This window comes from Chelon labrosus (assembly GCF_963514085.1).
Source record: "Chelon labrosus genome assembly, chromosome: 9".
Lineage (NCBI taxonomy): Eukaryota > Metazoa > Chordata > Actinopteri > Mugiliformes > Mugilidae > Chelon > Chelon labrosus.
The window spans coordinates 17,562,911-17,578,532 of record NC_140359.1 but is presented as its reverse complement, the minus strand read 5'-3'; the positions used below and the strand labels follow the sequence as shown (position 1 = coordinate 17,578,532).

Genomic DNA, 15,622 nt, shown 5'->3' with positions numbered 1-15,622 from the left:
CAATGTGGGCTGGAGCTCCGCTGCGGCACAAGAGAACTACATTTCACAGGCTGACCGTGGCTTGTGACGTACAATGCATGCGCCAGTCAGTACAGTTTTCTAAGGGGTTTTCATTAGCTACATGGTTGATACAAAATACTAAGGTAGGTGCTGGTTTACAACGAATACGTGACTTTAGAATGATAGTACACGTGGTTTTATACCGAATTAAATTTAATAACCTGTTAAAATGTCCATAATTCGCAGGAAACACACTGTATGCAACATTAGCTTGTTTGTACACGGTATTACATGCTAGCTAATTTGACGTCGGTGATAGCTAGCTAACGTCAGCTCACGTTTATAATATCTTGCTCACTTGTGACCTCTTTAAGTGATTTTGTACGTTTATTAAACGGTACACATTTGTTAAACGGTATTCACGTTTTACGAGGCTGTCAGGGTTGCTAAAAATGCAAAATAGGCACACAGACATGTTCAACTTCTTGCTTTTCTCTCAATTGGATGCCTTCTTTAGCTAATTATTATTTTACTGGCATGTTTTTGGGGTAAAATTGCTGTTGACAAGCTAATACTCACACATATACTGTATCGCTGGCTGCTGTTTTTGCCTCAATGCCCGTGGTGTAAAAATTACCTCACTATTACATCTACATAAACAAGTTAAAGAAACATGATTTAGACATATAAAAATCGTGTCTTTTTAAGGACTCACCCTTAGCTGTTAGAGTGAAATGTTCTTGGTGGAGTTTCCAGTGCACTCATGAGTGCTATTGACTCCTTTTTAGGCTGTAACTTGTCTCAAGTCAGCACACAGAGCATGATGGACTGCCCTTTTCAGATGTCCACAAGCTGGGGCTTTGTTTAAATAAAAATATGTAAAAGTTTCAAAGAAACTTGTGGTGTGACACGTTATCAATGTAAATTATTACTTTTGCAGGAAAACAAGAGGCTAAATTTATGACTGAGCACAGAACGTTACGCTCGTAACATCCGTGGCTACATTCAGAGATCTGGATAAACATTTGTCCTTTCTGTGCCAGTTACGCTGCATGTTAAAGTTTGAGCGTGCATTTGGGTGTTTGCCAACCAGCCTTTAAAATGTCTAGTGGAGAATGTGAAGCAATGTAGGAAATGCCTGGGTGAATGTGTATTCTTCTCTGAAAAAGGCTTCGAGACCAGAGGGTCTTTGTTGCCTCAGCTCTCAGGTTTCTATGATATTATTGAACAAAGACATATGGTATGTTTAAAGTGTAAAATACGGCTTTTAAATAATATCATAATCAGTGGCTACTTTTTTAGATAGGTGTAATTGTTTTGAGGTTTTGCTGTTGTTTATACTGTTATCCTGGTATGGTGGTATGATATGCTTTGTGCTCACTAAGGCAAAAAGGCCTCATTAAACCCAGCATGACTTACTTCTTTTTAATGATTAATGTTTTGTAATAATTAAACTCTTTCTCTGGTTCTCTTTGTTTGCCTGTAGTAGTCACCATGGTGATGAAGTCAGCAGTAGATGATGATGATACTGGCTGGGGGCTGGGCATCCCAGAAAAGATGAAGAACAATGCCAACTGGGTTGATATTACGCATGAATTTAAGGGTGCCTGCAAAGGTAAAGGCTGGTGACTGTGTGTGTGTGTGTCATACAGTATGTGTGCAGTTATAAAAGGGACTAACATGTTCCTCCTTTCCCCTTCCTCATCCTTTATTTATCCAGAGCTGAACCTTGGAGAGTTGCTTCATGACAAACTGTGAGTAAGACAAGGTGCTTTTTGCAGAATCAAACTTTAAAGGATCAGTTCACTCAAACTACAAATAACATTTTCCTCCTTACTTAGATGGTTGGAGTCAGCTTGCAGATTTAATTTACCAGAATCAGAGTTCAGTGAAACATATGATTCATGAATACATTAGCTATTAGATCAGTTGATGAATATCATTACCAGAATTCAACATCCATACGTACTCAAACAGTCACTAATATTACTGTTGTGGTGCAGGTTTGGCTTGTTTGAGGCCATGTCAGCTATAGAGATGATGGATCCGAAGATGGATGCGGGAATGATTGGAAACCAGGTCAACAGAAAAGTGCTCAATTTTGAACAAGCTATTAAGGTACTGATCTCTCATGGTCATGTAATGAAAAAAGTGAATTATCAGCAGTTTAAACGGAAAGCCACGTTTCCTAAATTTAACTTTACAAACTTGTTTGCTTTGTCTTAAGTCGTTATCCACCTGGTTCTAAGTTAAATTAGCTCTCTTGTGTTCACTCCAGGAAGGTGCTATCAAGGTGAAAGACCTTAGTCTACCTGAACTCATTGGGATCATAGACACATGTTTCTGCTGCTTGGTGAGTTTTTTTTTTGTTTGTTTTTTTTTTTACTTGGCAGAAATCTGAAGGCATAATTAATTTTAAGTAGCTTTCACTCCCTGTAGTGAGACTAGAGTTAATATGTTATTTCAGACCACTGCTCAAATAATTGCTGCTTATCTAAGAGTTTCTGAATTGTCATTGCATTTGGAAAAAGTGTATTGCAGACGCCATTTATAAATGTAAGGTATGACAAAACACAGACATGCTGTTTTACATTGCTCTCATACTTTTTATCTGTTTTAGTTCTCTTTAGTTCTCAAAACTTCAGAAAGCCAGTTTGTACTGTACACCAAAGTGTTTTCTTTTGCAAGAAACCCTATACAAATGTGTGAATGTTTGCATGTGTTTTTTGTACGTATGTGTAGATAACATGGCTGGAGGGTCACTCCTTAGCCCAAACTGTATTCACCTGCCTATACGTCCATAACCCCGACCTGATTGAAGAACCAGCCCTCAAATCCTTCGCTCTCGGCATGCTGAAGGTGTGTGACATTGCCCGAGAGAAAGTCAACAAGGCAGCTGTGTTTGAGGAGGTGAGCAGCTTTCTGTAGTCTTTCTGTGAGGTAACTGTGCTTTTTAATTCAACCGCGCTTTATTCAAACCCTGGATGGTTAAGTAAAAAGGTGTAGGTGAATTTTTCGGTTTTGACCAGTTTTGGTGGTTTTTATTCTCTTCTTCCTCACATGAATTACGTGACCTCATATTTTCTTGTAGGAGGATTTCCAGGCCATGACCTATGGCTTCAAGATGGCCAATAATGTCACAGACTTGCGGGTGACAGGTACGAGTAATAGTTTGTGAAGCCTGCGACGACACAAATGCTGTAGAAAAGATAACTGTTATGTCTCTCATGTGTTCATCCTATTAGGTATGCTGAAAGACGTGGAGGATGAGTTACAGAGGAAAGTTAAGGTATTTGCTCTTGACCCGATGTGATCATATTAATTTCTGTTTCAATAAAATACCGCTGTTCTAAATGTTATTCTGACAAACATGGTTTCTTGGTTATCTTCTACTTTCTTAGAGCACACGCAGTCGACAGGGTGAACAGCGAAATCCGGAGGTTGAGCTGGAGGTAAGTGAGATCCAATCAGTTCAGTTCTATTCCATTTTATTTATCTAGCATCAAAAACAATACACATTATCTCAAGGGCCTGAAAAAAAAAAACAGGAAAAAGCATTAAAGATGTTTGTGTTTTTACTCGTAAAGCTAAAGACCAGTTGTTTATGATGTGCATGGTTGCAGTTTCAGACTAAACCTAACTAGGACTACATGTAGTAACTCAGATTGTCTCATTGTTCTTTATTCCTTAAGCATAATGTCCTTTCGGTTCATTCGGTTCACAAACTAAACCTTGAATTCCTTTTCTTAGTCTCTGCCTGTTATAGCTTCTTTACCATCTCTTGTCTGTCAGAGTGTGGGACTCAAATGACCTTTTGAAAGGCTTCAGCTGTTTCAATATGGCTATCATAATAAAGGAAAGGGGGAAAAATCGGACCCAAAAATGGACTTTTCTGAGTTTGCCAGAGCTAAAATAAAATGTTCTGTTGCTTGTGAAGCTTTTCTGAGACTAGAAATATGTGTATTAATAGCTCTGCAACAATCTCCCACGCTTTATTTGCCCAGCATCAGCAGTGCCTGGCACTTTTCAACAGAATCAAGTTCACACGCCTTCTACTGACGGCACTGATCGCCTTTACCAAGAAAGAGGTACATACAAACACACGACATCAGACAGTCTCTGTGTTAATGAGGCCTACTTAACTGCTTTATATAATAAGTATGTTAACATTTAATATGTGGTTTACAACACATTGTTATGTAGTAGTATGGAAATTATGTACACTGTTGTGTATATGTTACTAAATCACTTGTATCGCATGTATATGCACTCGGTAGCCAAAACATTAGGTACACTAGTGAAAACAAATGCATTCTAATATATCAGTCTCTAAATGCCTGCTTCATGACTGTTATAATATTCAGTTTATGATAAAAATAACATCATAAAGGTGGTAATTCAACTGTATGATCCCTTTTGAGGATGTGGTTTGTAGTGCTGTTAAACTGGATTGAATTAAATAAGTGTTATTTAGCGCAGCACACTGACTAAATTGAGGTTTTAAAAAAATAAATAAAAGTACAGTTCAATAGTCCTATATAATGAAAACACAGTTGAATCAACAGCTCATTCAGTTATTTTAAACAAATGTTGGTGCAGGACTGTTATATAAAAATGCATTGGTTTTCACTGGTGTACCTAATTAACTGACGAGTAAGTGTATAGTATTCATTGCTCACTGATGCCAAGTAGGAGGACTTAAGGTGTGGTGGTTAGCACTGATGCCTCACAGCAAGAAGGTTCTGGGTTTGAATCCATCGGCTCAATGGGGCCTTTCTGCGTGGAGTTTGCATGTTCTCCCTGTGTCTGCGTGGGTTAGTTGGTGATTCTAAATTGGCCGTAGGTGTGAGTGTGAATGGTTGTCTGTCTCTCTTTGTTGGCCCTGCGATAGACTGGTGACCTGTCCAGGGTGTATCCCGCCTCTCGCCCAATGTCAAAGCTGGGATAGGCTCTAGGACAGTCGGTTACAGAAAATAAATGTTGTCTTGTGATTTTATCTTCATCAGACCAGCTCTGTGGGCGAGGCCCAGAAGCTTGTGGTTCAGGCAGCAGATCTGTTATCGGCCATTCATTCCAGTATTCAGCATGGCATCCAGTCACAGAATGACACCACCAAAGGAGGTAACACATACACACATAGGCTTTAAAGCCGTCAAGTCACATAGTTTCTCTTGGCATGAGTTTACAAGGCAACAGCTGTCAAGGACTATATGCTTACGAGGAAGTTCCTAAAATAGTTAGGGTACCTAAACATGAAAGGTATCACACATGCATGAAGTTGTGTAGCTTAGCACATTCTTGTTCTCCAGTCATCCAGGAAACGAGATATCATGGCAACCGAGAGAGTTACACAAGGCATACCTTCTCCTGCTTCCACAAATGTCCACACACAAAGTTCATTTTCATCTTGCTCCACTTCTATAATTTAAAAATGTGGCCTGTGTTTACATCTGTGTTTTTGTTTTCCTGTGTGTGCCGCAGACCACCCCATCATGATGGGCTTTGAGCCCCTCGTCAACCAGAGACTGCTGCCGCCTACCTTTCCTCGCTACGCTAAGATCATTAAGAGGGAGGACATGGTGGCCTACTTCAGCAAGCTCATAGAACGCATCAAGACCGTTTGTGACGTGATCAACACCACCAACCTCCATGGCATCCTGGTAAGCTCATTAACTCATCATGTATTTTGTGAATCAGCAAACTAAGCATTTTCTTTATGTTCATACCCTCCATCCCAGTGGATGGTATGTTGGTATTGTTTATATGTATTTAAGAGATCAGAGGGAAGAGCAGAATAAATGTTCTGTCACCCCTTAAATACATGTGATAAGATAAAATAAGATGGATAGTTATTGATCCTCTGTAGGAGAAATTCACGTTGACACAGCAGCATCAGAATAAGAAGACCATAAGAAAATATAGTAATCTGTATACACCGATCAGCCACAACATTAAAACCACTGACAGGAAAAGTAAGTAACGTTGATCATCTTGTGACAATTCAATGTTCTGCTGGGAAACTTCGGACCTGGCATTCATATGGATGTTACTTAGATATGTACCACCCATCTAGACCAGACTAGGCACCCCAGCAGGATGCAGCCTGACACAGACACACATGCAAAAATGGTTTAGGAACAAGTCAAAAAACAGGAAAAACAGCACAAGGTGTTGACCTGGCCTCCAAATTCACTAGATCTCAAACTGATCAAGTATCTGTGGGATGCAGCGGGACAAGCCTGAACCACAGAGGCCCCTCCCCTCAACCCACAGGACCCAAAGACCCCCACTAACAACACTCTGTTGCCAGACACCACAGGACACCCTCAGAAGGCCCATGTCCATTCTCTAATGAGTCATAACTGTTTTGGACGCACAAGGGAGACCTACACAATATTAGGAAGGTGGTCATAATGTTATACCTGATTGGTGTATATGCAGTACATGTGCTAAGAAAATAGCAAATATGAAAATGCTAAATGGTAAATTGGTGTGGTAACGACAGCCAACATACATGTGCATAATTCCCTGGTTGCTATGAATAATAAGAATGTCTAATGTTGACTATGATATTATTATTTATTTATTTATTTTTACCAGGATTTCTTCTGTGAATTCAGTGAACAGTCTCCGTGTGTGCTCTCCAGATCTCTTCTCCAGGTAGATTACTTAAGTTATATTTGAAAAAAGTCACTGTTATTTACCCTACACAGTAGCTCTGCTTTATGTATGTTATACACATGGATCAATTTATAAACATTTTAAGTTTTTGCATGGTTATAAAGATATGCAAGCTAATCAGATTGTTCTCTATAAATTCAGACAACGTTCCTGATAGATAATAAGAAAGTGTTCGGCACTCACCTGATGCAGGACATGATTAAAGATGCTCTGAGGTACTTTGTGAGCCCACCTGTTCTCTCTTACAAGTAAGTCTACCATCAGTTTTTATTTAAGATTAAAGCAGGATTACTCTCATCATTATTATTGATTATCTGAATAGTTTTATCTTGAGTGAGCTTGTTGGCTTATCTTTCACTGAGTTAGCTGCAATGTAGGGTTTTAGGATGTGTTTAAACTCGTGTTATCTGGGTTAAAGTTTAAACTCAGGCACAGAGTTGTTGGTTAATCACTGGCACCACTGGAATGAAGCTTGTAAAGAGGACGTGGACAATAATTCATGGGTTTCACCAGGTCCCTTTCCACAGGTGTTTAAAATCAAGCACCTAGATTATGAATGTAGACTGCATGGTGCTTGATTAAAACACCTGTGGAAAGGGACCTGATGAAACCCATGAATTCCTCACCACAGTTCTACTGCAAGATTAACCTGTAGCCACTGTTGATTAATGATTCTAGTAAAGTTTGTTAATATTTATCACACCATCGCCTTGTTTTCTAAGGACTAATATTACTTAATCAGCTTTTACAAGTTCAGCGACACACTGTTCTGTCAAAGACGAGGTTTACAGACATTTATTGGTCGAACTGAAGTCGTTATTAATGATGCATCGATCCCTGTGATCTCTGCACTGAGCATCCCTCACAGCGTAATCATTCACTCATATTGATTAACTGTGCACCTGTGCACCTGCAGCCACTTGAGCTTATTGTGTGTGTGTGTGTTTCACTCTCCAGGTGTTGTCTGTTCAACAACCACCAGGCGAAGGACTACATTGACTCCTTTGTTACGCACTGCTCCAGGGTATGTCACTTGTACTCTTCAGAGTCTTCAGAAATGTAAGGTTCACATGCAGAATTACCGTACCGTACCAATTCTCTCCACAGCCTTTCTGCAGCCTCATCCAGATCCACGGACACAATCGAGCTCGACAGAGAGACAAGCTGGGACACATTCTTGAGGAGTTTGCCACACTGCAGGATGAGGTGAGCTGAAGTTGATTCATCTGTGTCTCTTTTTTTTTTAAAATGGTGTTTAAACACCTCACCACAGTTTTTGCAATTTGTGCCACAAGTTAGGTGGAGATTCTGATTGAAAAGATATAGTTACGCATTAATAGACCCATATTACTTTACCACTGGTGTGGTTTTCTCTTATCATGCTGTTGTGTTCTGACCTGCTCTTTTGTGCTCTGCAGGCAGAGAAGGTGGATGCAGCGCTGCATAGCTTGCTCATGAAACTCGAGCCTCAGCGGCAGCATCTAGCTTGTCTCGGCACCTGGATCCTCTACCACAACCTGAGGATCATGATCCAGTACCTGCTCAGTGGCTTTGAACTGGAGCTTTACAGCATGCATGAATACTATTACATCTACTGGTAAGAGGACGTGTGCTTATCGCCCGGGAACTGCTGCTCACAATTAAGGCACGCTATGTTAACTCTCTCTAAATGGATATGTTTTTGTAGGTACCTGTCAGAATTCCTTTACGCGTGGCTGATGTCCACTCTAAGCAGAGCCGACTCCTCTCAGATGGCAGAAGAGCGGATTCTGGAGGAGCAGCTGAAAGGACGCAGCAGCAAAAAGACGAAGAAGAAGAAGAAAGGTGGACTTTTTTTGCATTGTTCTTGTCTGAAGTGGATGGCCACACTATGAGAACCCAAGTCTGCACAGAAATACTCTCATTCCTTTCAGGCAGACACAGGACGTACATGTACTCTATGTGCCAAGTGGCTGTGGGCTGCTGTCTTTGCAGGGTGCAACTTTTTAGTCGAGTCACTGTTGATGTTAGGTGACACCACAATCATCATTTGTTGCCTGTAGTTTTTTGAGTTTTGGTGTGTCATGGTCTTAACAACTTTCTTTGGGATTCCTTTGCAGTTCGCCCTCTCAGCAAGGAGATTACCATGAGTCAAGCATACCAGAATATGTGTGCTGGAATGTACAAGGTAGGAGAGAGTTAATAACACGTCTTCACACATCCTGACACACTGAGATCTCTTAACAACCCTCGTTCTCTACTTAGACTATGGTGGCTTTGGATATGGATGGGAAGGTGCGTAAGCCTCAGTTTGAACTGGACAGCGAGCAGGTTCGCTACGAGCATCGCTTCGCCCCCTTCAACAGTGTGGTGACTCCCCCACCTGTGCACTACATACAGTTCAAGGTACCGTCAGCGTCTGTGGGTGTCCTCCGTGTTGTCGGCCCCATTGTTTTTGTGATTTTATGTCCTCTCTGACACACCGTTCCCCTTCTTGTCCGTTCAGGAGATGTCTGACCTCAAGAAGTACAATCCGGCACCAGGCTCTGCCGACCTCTACATGGCTGCCAGTAAACACTTTCAGCAGGCCAAGCTCATCCTAGAAAATGTGCCCAGCCCAGATCCTGAGGTCAGGGGAATTCAATTTTTATTTGCAGATGTCATATTCTTGACTACAAATTTACTTGCAATACTATGTTTTACAAAGATCATTTAAAAGTCTAAATCAAAAGTTTTTATTATAGATCTGAAACATTTAGTTTTAACATCTTCATGTTTAATGACAGATTCTTCCACTAGGTGGCAGCAGTGTAACAAATTAGCTTCGGGCTACATTATTCACTTCATATTTCTGTGCTGCACCTTTTACATTATTTTTCACTACCAATAACCAGTTATTAATTATTGTTCACAGGTGAACCGTATACTGAAGGTGGCCAAACCCAACATTGTAGTTATGAAGCTCCTGGCTGGAGGACACAAGAAGGAGACCAAGGTAACGCAATACACACATTGATTGCATTATTACTTTTTATTTGCTTTTGTGTACAGTTAATCCAAGTGTATTCATATAGCTACGAGTAAAGGAAAAAATATAACATGGTATCTCTTTTAAAAGCTGTTTCACATTATGAAAACTGTTGTACTAAAACTGCATATTCTGCATCCACAGGTGCTCCCAGAGTTTGACTTCTCAGCTCACAAGTACTTCCCTGTGGTCAAGATTATTTGATTCTCCTCTGCACCAGAGGATGGAAGACATCTGAATATGTGTGCAAGTGTAACGTTGTGTAAAAGACTGTCTGATACACCTTTTTTTTACCTGAACGAGGACTGTAACATCCGAAACAAGACCAGAGAATTGACAACTGGACCTAAATATGTAACAATATCCACATCTGCAGCTGTGAACGTTTGAGTGTGTGTGTCTGTGTATATTTGTTTTTTGGTGTGTGTGTGTGTGTGTGTGTCAGAGAAAAGCCAAGGTGCTTTTGTGCGACGAATCAGCAGATGAAAGTGTTGTGGAGGCTAGAAAAGAATGATAAAATGAAAATGAGTGCATATCAGTAAAACATATGAAAACTCCCTCTTTGTCTGCGTGTTTATCTGAAATGGGAGGCAGAAATGTGACACTAGTACTAGAAGTGGATCGCATGCAAGATCATTTGCAGAGAACAACACTCACAATGTTAAGGTTTAGGTGTATATAGAGTAGATTAGATTCAACTTTATTGTCATTATGCGTGTACAGGTACAGAGCAACGAAGTGCAGTTTAGCATCTAACCAGAAGTGCAATAGGCAGTAAGTGCACGTGGCATAAATCGTATGGTATATAAGTAGTATGGTACAGGTTGTTTTTTACAGCATATGGACAATATTTACAGATCAAAACCATATGTACAAGTGAATGAGCAGGATATACATAATGATTGAAGTACTATAAACATACAGATGGATTTGTTCGTTAAATGCGAGTAGACTATAAAAAGGAACTATAACATAATTTACAATAAAGGAGATGGGCAGATGATATATCTATGAAGTGCATGCAGCAAGCATTTCAAAGGTCTGTTATACTGTATATTACACAGCAAATAGTAGCCTGGTGGTACAGATACTTTATATGGCAGGGAACTGACTGCACCCAGCTGACTCGTTCAACGCTAGCAGCTCCAGTCCTTTATTTCCTTCATGTTACTAGTGACTTAAGACAATTAAATGTGCCTTACAAAATGCAAAACTGCAGAATGAAACAAAAAGAACTGTGGGTTCCAGCTTTTAAATATGAATATAGTGAGGAAAATTTATGATAACACATTCACGTGTTCTTAGACATCTGGATTTCTTGCCATATCAATGTCACCTGGTTGAGCAGGTGCCCTATGAAGTGAGGCTCGTCACTGCTGTGGCACGGGTTTCCTCTCTTTCTCTCTCTCTGTCTCTCTCTCTCTAAAGCATCTATCAAATAAAGGCATAAAATGGCCAAAAATAGGAAAAAAAAAACTTGTACAGAGTTGGATTTGAGGCTAAGATTATAAACAAGTCAGATTAGCAGGGGTGGAAAGTAAGTACATTTACTAGAACAGTTTAGAGGTACTATACTTGAGTAGTTAACTTTATCTTATTTTATACTTGCATTCTAGTGTGTTTTATAGGACAAAATGTGCTTTCCTCATTTATTTAAGATTAAGAACAACAACTTTTTTAAAGGTTAAAGAACCTTTTGGCTTCTGTCAGTCCAACAAATAACATTTTTTTTTTCTCTACAAAACTCCTCACATGCTTTTAATTGAAATGTTCAAATGGTCCAATATTTCACCAAAAGTCAAAGATTAAAGGGACACTGAAAACAGATATGTAACCTGCAGCTTCAAATTTCATTCATTCATTCATCTTCTGTAACCGCTTGTTCCTGCGGGGTCTGGTGGAGCCTATCCCAGCTGTCAGGGGCTGTGTTAGCAGAGGGCTAACACAGAGAGACAGACAACCATTCACACTCACGTGCACACCTACGGCCAATTTAGAAGATTCAAAATTTACTTAAAATGAATTAATCATTAGCAAATGTATCAGTGTAAAACAGTACCTTCATACATTTGAACGGAGTACGTCTTCAATCCTGTACAGGTAGTTTTATCAAGCTGATAATCTGAATACTTCGTCCAACCACCGTGAAAGCGTAGAGAGAAGAAGTGAGTGGACAGTAGCAGTAGCATGGCTAGATTAACTTCTTTGTTCTGTATCTCTCTCCGTGGAGCTTTGTGCTTTTGTTCTGTGATGCTTTGGTTCTGTGATGTGCCTTACATGGTAAAAGTGAATTTGAAAGCCAAACTGCTATGGAAATTAGACTTCATAGAGAGATAACAGATAACAGAAGAGATAACACAGGAACTCGTGAGCGGCCGTATTTATTTTAATTCATGAAAAAACTCAATACAGACAATTTAAATATAGTTTACAGTCATATTTTTTTAAAAGACTTTGATAAAACAAGTGGTGATTAATGCACTTTAAAGTAATTTGTTTGCCTCGTTAATATGGGTACTCTTGTAGAGTACCAAGCTGTCTACACTCTATGTGGCATCGCCTTCTCTCTTGTCTTTACAACTTTATTCTAGAATAAAGCAAAACGGCGCTAACCTTTAGTAGGTGGTTATGGTTATGAACGAAAAGATAAGAGACTATTTACGACCCATGTGGTTTACTCATGAATGTTTTTTCATGGTTTCATCAATCCACTTCCTGTAGTGGCAGATATCCAGCATCACGATGGGGTTTGCACACTTATCAGCGGGGTCGCTCACAACAATACCATATAGGAGACCCTCGTGCTCCACGGCCGAACCCGAATCACCCTGGAAGACAGAGATCGGAGGTGAGATTGTTTTGCCTTTTTGGAAGCTATTTTAAAAAAGAGAAAAAGAAATGGTTCGCTTACAAAGCAGACCTCCACGCCAGGTTTATTGGCACACATGGTTGTAGTTTCATCGCTGTGGTACTGTTTACTAGGTTTATCATTCTCACCACATTCACTGATGACAGTATTGGCACACCTCACCTTTGAAGAGGCTTTTAGTTCTGGGGATTTAGAACAAAGAGTCAACAAAAGCTCTGTTTTCATAAAAAAAGAAAACGAACAGACTTCCTGAGTGTTTCTCACCTTTGGCGCTCTTGGCTCCGTAGCCTCCAACCTCGACCTCAGTGTTCATCTCTGGTCTAGTACATTCAGCAGGAGGAAGGCCGATGGTGGGAAGTTTACCAGATGCATCCGTGGTCAGTTTCACAAGCATAATGTCATGCTCATTCCCCTCTTCATCTTTGTAGGGGAACTGCTGCTGAACCGGAATTTCTTGCTCATTTTTGGTCGATCCTTTCAGGAAAGACCAGGCTTTATTAAAAAGTGACATTTGGCTTGTGTCAAGTTTGATCTTGATGCGCCTGCAGAAAAAAGAATGAAAGGACATTTTAAACATACAATGTAATAAGAGAAATAACCAGATGACCAACAAACCAGTTGATCTTTAATATTAAGTTTGCCACATGTGTGTAAAAACACACACAAGTGAAACACATGTGAAGCTGTGTGATGATGAGGGAAGCTTGTGGTTTCTTACTGGTTGGCACAGTGTGAAGCTGTGATGAACCAGCGGGTGTTAATCAGAGCGCCTCCGCACTGCTTTTTCCCCAGAACAGTCTCTATCTGGACGTGATACCGTCTGTCCATGTCACAGCTCTTACTCCCAAGAACCCTCTTCTCGATTTCCCCAGATGCTGCACCTGTTATGTTGGAAGAAGGAGCAGGCGAGACGGCATGCCAACGATATCAACTGAGCACATGTGAAACAGAACAAAAAAAGTCTTGCGATTTAAAATCTGAAAGCAATAAAACGATAAAGAACAACTCACCAGCAAGCAGCAAGACAAACAGGCAAAGCTTCATCATGGTCCCTCTCTGTGTGGATCACTTCAGGTGGTGACTGTCGGATGCTTCAGCTTTTTTATAGTCGATGTCAGGTTTTGGGGAGGGGTGTTTATTGTCTGGTCTCTATGGAAATGTGCTAGAAAGCTACAGGTTGCCCTCAGCACCCTCCCCCACCTCTTCTATCATCCCATGTCACATACCTGTTATGGCAGTCAAGTGAACTGTGAGGGTGGGACAAGGAGAGCACTGGGGAGGATCCAAGGAGTGTATGAAAATACTGTGTGCACTGGTACACTGGATGAAGTCTAGGAGTGTGTGTGGGGGATTCATATCTTTTAGAATTACTTTTGATTTATTATTTTACTATTTAAACTTTACTTAGATTTAAATTTGAACTTTTACTTGTTCAAGAAAATCCTTTTGAACTCTATGTTCAGTATCATTGCTTCACATTACCAGTTGGTCTGGAGTCCTTTTACTAATTGCAAGATGATTTGTGTTTTATTCAGTCTACTGAGTAACTTACACTGGCGCTTTAATGCAAGACCTTCAGTTTAATGTGCAGTGGAAAAAAAAAAGTTAATAAATGTGTGGTAGGTCAAACTTTTAAATACAATATTCCCTCTTTCTCTTCAGAATTCATTGTTGGAATATCCTGATGTATTTTTCAACATGAACTTGTGGAGACATTCATACAAATGCGATTATGCTTAGGGGTTTCTCATTTGACTACAAATCGTTTCTTATTTGCATATCTGAAATTTTGTTCAACTGAATCGTCGAGGGGTGTAAAACGTGGGATGGTAGGATTACGCTGAGGATGAGTTTCATGAGGGCCTTATCCAGTAGACAGTGTTTTACCTACAGTAGATTATGATCATCACGCTCCACTGGGAGAAGCAGACAAGAGTACCGGCACTGAAGCCAAACAATGAACTCCTGTGGACCAACCAACCACCTAAAAAAAAATTTGTTTAAGTGTGTATTTAAAATATTCCTACTTTAATTTGACTTAATAAGGACTTTAAAGCCACTATACTGTTCTCTTCAAACCATCTATGGATAAGTACCTCGTACAACCCCACTTCAGATTAACCTGTGAGATCTTTTCTCAATCATAAGATGACTTTTAAATCTTACAAAGAACATTTAACTGGAACAATTTAATTGGAGTTTAAGTGAAACCAAAGTGTGCTTATAGCAAATGCTATCACTATTAATCTTATGCACTGTTTATAGTGTCCTGGGGAGGTTATACCATTGTAAGACCAAGTCAGTTTTTTTATTTTTTAAGATTTATCACAAATAAAGTTATCATTAGCAAGCAATCAATTAATCCCACATGAAGCCATTCCTTGACAGTAGTAATAAAAACATTTTATTCTCTGTTGCCCATAAAGGTTATGATTATTTAAATCTTTCACAAATTTGTTCAGCAAATTAGAATCAAATAAAAATACAAACTCTTGCGGATTATTGCCAAGAAAGCAAAGGTTAAGCATTTTATAAAAATCATAAAACCTTTTCTCTCCAGGTGAACATAATCGTGGTACAAGTTTTGCGGAGTCAGACAATGAAATGACAATATCTAAAAGCAATAAAATTACATTAAAAAAAAAAAATTATGATAAGCAACATATTCCCTATGCAAAAGGATGGGCGGGACAAAGAGGCAGACAAAAGGGTTTGTGTCCAGTCGTTCAGGAGTGCTGCTGTAGGACTGATAGATGCTGATATGTTTTGCATATGAACAAAGTTTCTCCTTCTGTATTCGTTGTCACAGAGCATCGATCCTTCACTCGCACTGCTGTTCAGTATTTGTGTGGTTACTCTGAGACAAAAGGTACACGAACAGATAAAAAAAAAAAAAAAAAAGAAAAGAAAAACAGCATAAGTTCAATAGAGAAAAGTAGTTTGACAAGGGACTGAAATGTTGTTATCACAAGTTCTTACCGCAAAAAGACGAAGAAGAAAAAGAAGAAAGGTAGACTTTTTTGCAATGTTCTTGTCTGAAATGGATGGCCACACTATGAGAACCC

General features: G+C 39.7%; 2 protein-coding genes across 2 annotated transcripts; one reads left to right on the top strand and one right to left on the bottom strand.

Annotated features, from left to right (window-relative positions):
- The first annotated feature begins 7 nt into the window (after positions 1–7).
- naa35 (N-alpha-acetyltransferase 35, NatC auxiliary subunit) lies at positions 8–10,238 on the top strand. Its single transcript, XM_084550926.1, has 23 exons — positions 8–143; positions 1,487–1,615; positions 1,721–1,754; positions 2,004–2,118; positions 2,279–2,353; positions 2,743–2,910; positions 3,092–3,158; positions 3,246–3,289; positions 3,402–3,452; positions 4,005–4,088; positions 5,007–5,121; positions 5,482–5,660; positions 6,601–6,660; positions 6,823–6,929; positions 7,639–7,705; positions 7,789–7,887; positions 8,100–8,278; positions 8,369–8,505; positions 8,781–8,848; positions 8,926–9,066; positions 9,167–9,289; positions 9,575–9,655; positions 9,833–10,238. Exons 2-23 carry the CDS (start codon positions 1,495–1,497, stop codon positions 9,890–9,892), a joined length of 2,175 nt encoding a protein of 724 aa, XP_084407052.1. The 5' UTR covers positions 8–143; positions 1,487–1,494; the 3' UTR covers positions 9,893–10,238.
- Positions 10,239–11,776: 1,538 nt separating this feature from the next.
- LOC311492605 (kallikrein-8-like) lies at positions 11,777–13,618 on the bottom strand. The gene is made up of 5 exons (XM_084550927.1): positions 13,568–13,618; positions 13,276–13,438; positions 12,822–13,099; positions 12,600–12,739; positions 11,777–12,516 (listed from the first exon to the last, which is right to left on the bottom strand). The coding sequence occupies exons 1-5, from the start codon at positions 13,602–13,604 to the stop codon at positions 12,367–12,369; spliced, it is 768 nt and encodes a 255-aa protein (XP_084407053.1). The 5' UTR covers positions 13,605–13,618; the 3' UTR covers positions 11,777–12,366.
- Positions 13,619–15,622: the final 2,004 nt, after the last annotated feature.

Bases quoted from the DNA above. Each gene is read 5' to 3' on its own strand.
- LOC311492605 (XM_084550927.1), bottom strand. From the start codon at position 13,604: ATGATGAAGCTTTGCCTGTTTGTCTTGCTGCTTGCTG. The intron at 13,439-13,567 runs GTGAGTTGTTCT...CCAACATAACAG, and splicing joins GTTTGTCTTGCTGCTTGCTG to GTGCAGCATCTGGGGAAATC. The intron at 12,740-12,821 runs GTGAGAAACACT...CTAAATCCCCAG, and splicing joins CGGAGCCAAGAGCGCCAAAG to AACTAAAAGCCTCTTCAAAG.
- naa35 (XM_084550926.1), top strand. From the start codon at position 1,495: ATGGTGATGAAGTCAGCAGTAGATGATGATGATACTGGCTGGGGGCTG. The intron at 3,453-4,004 runs GTAAGTGAGATC...TTATTTGCCCAG, and splicing joins ATCCGGAGGTTGAGCTGGAG to CATCAGCAGTGCCTGGCACT. The intron at 8,279-8,368 runs GTAAGAGGACGT...ATGTTTTTGTAG, and splicing joins GAATACTATTACATCTACTG to GTACCTGTCAGAATTCCTTT.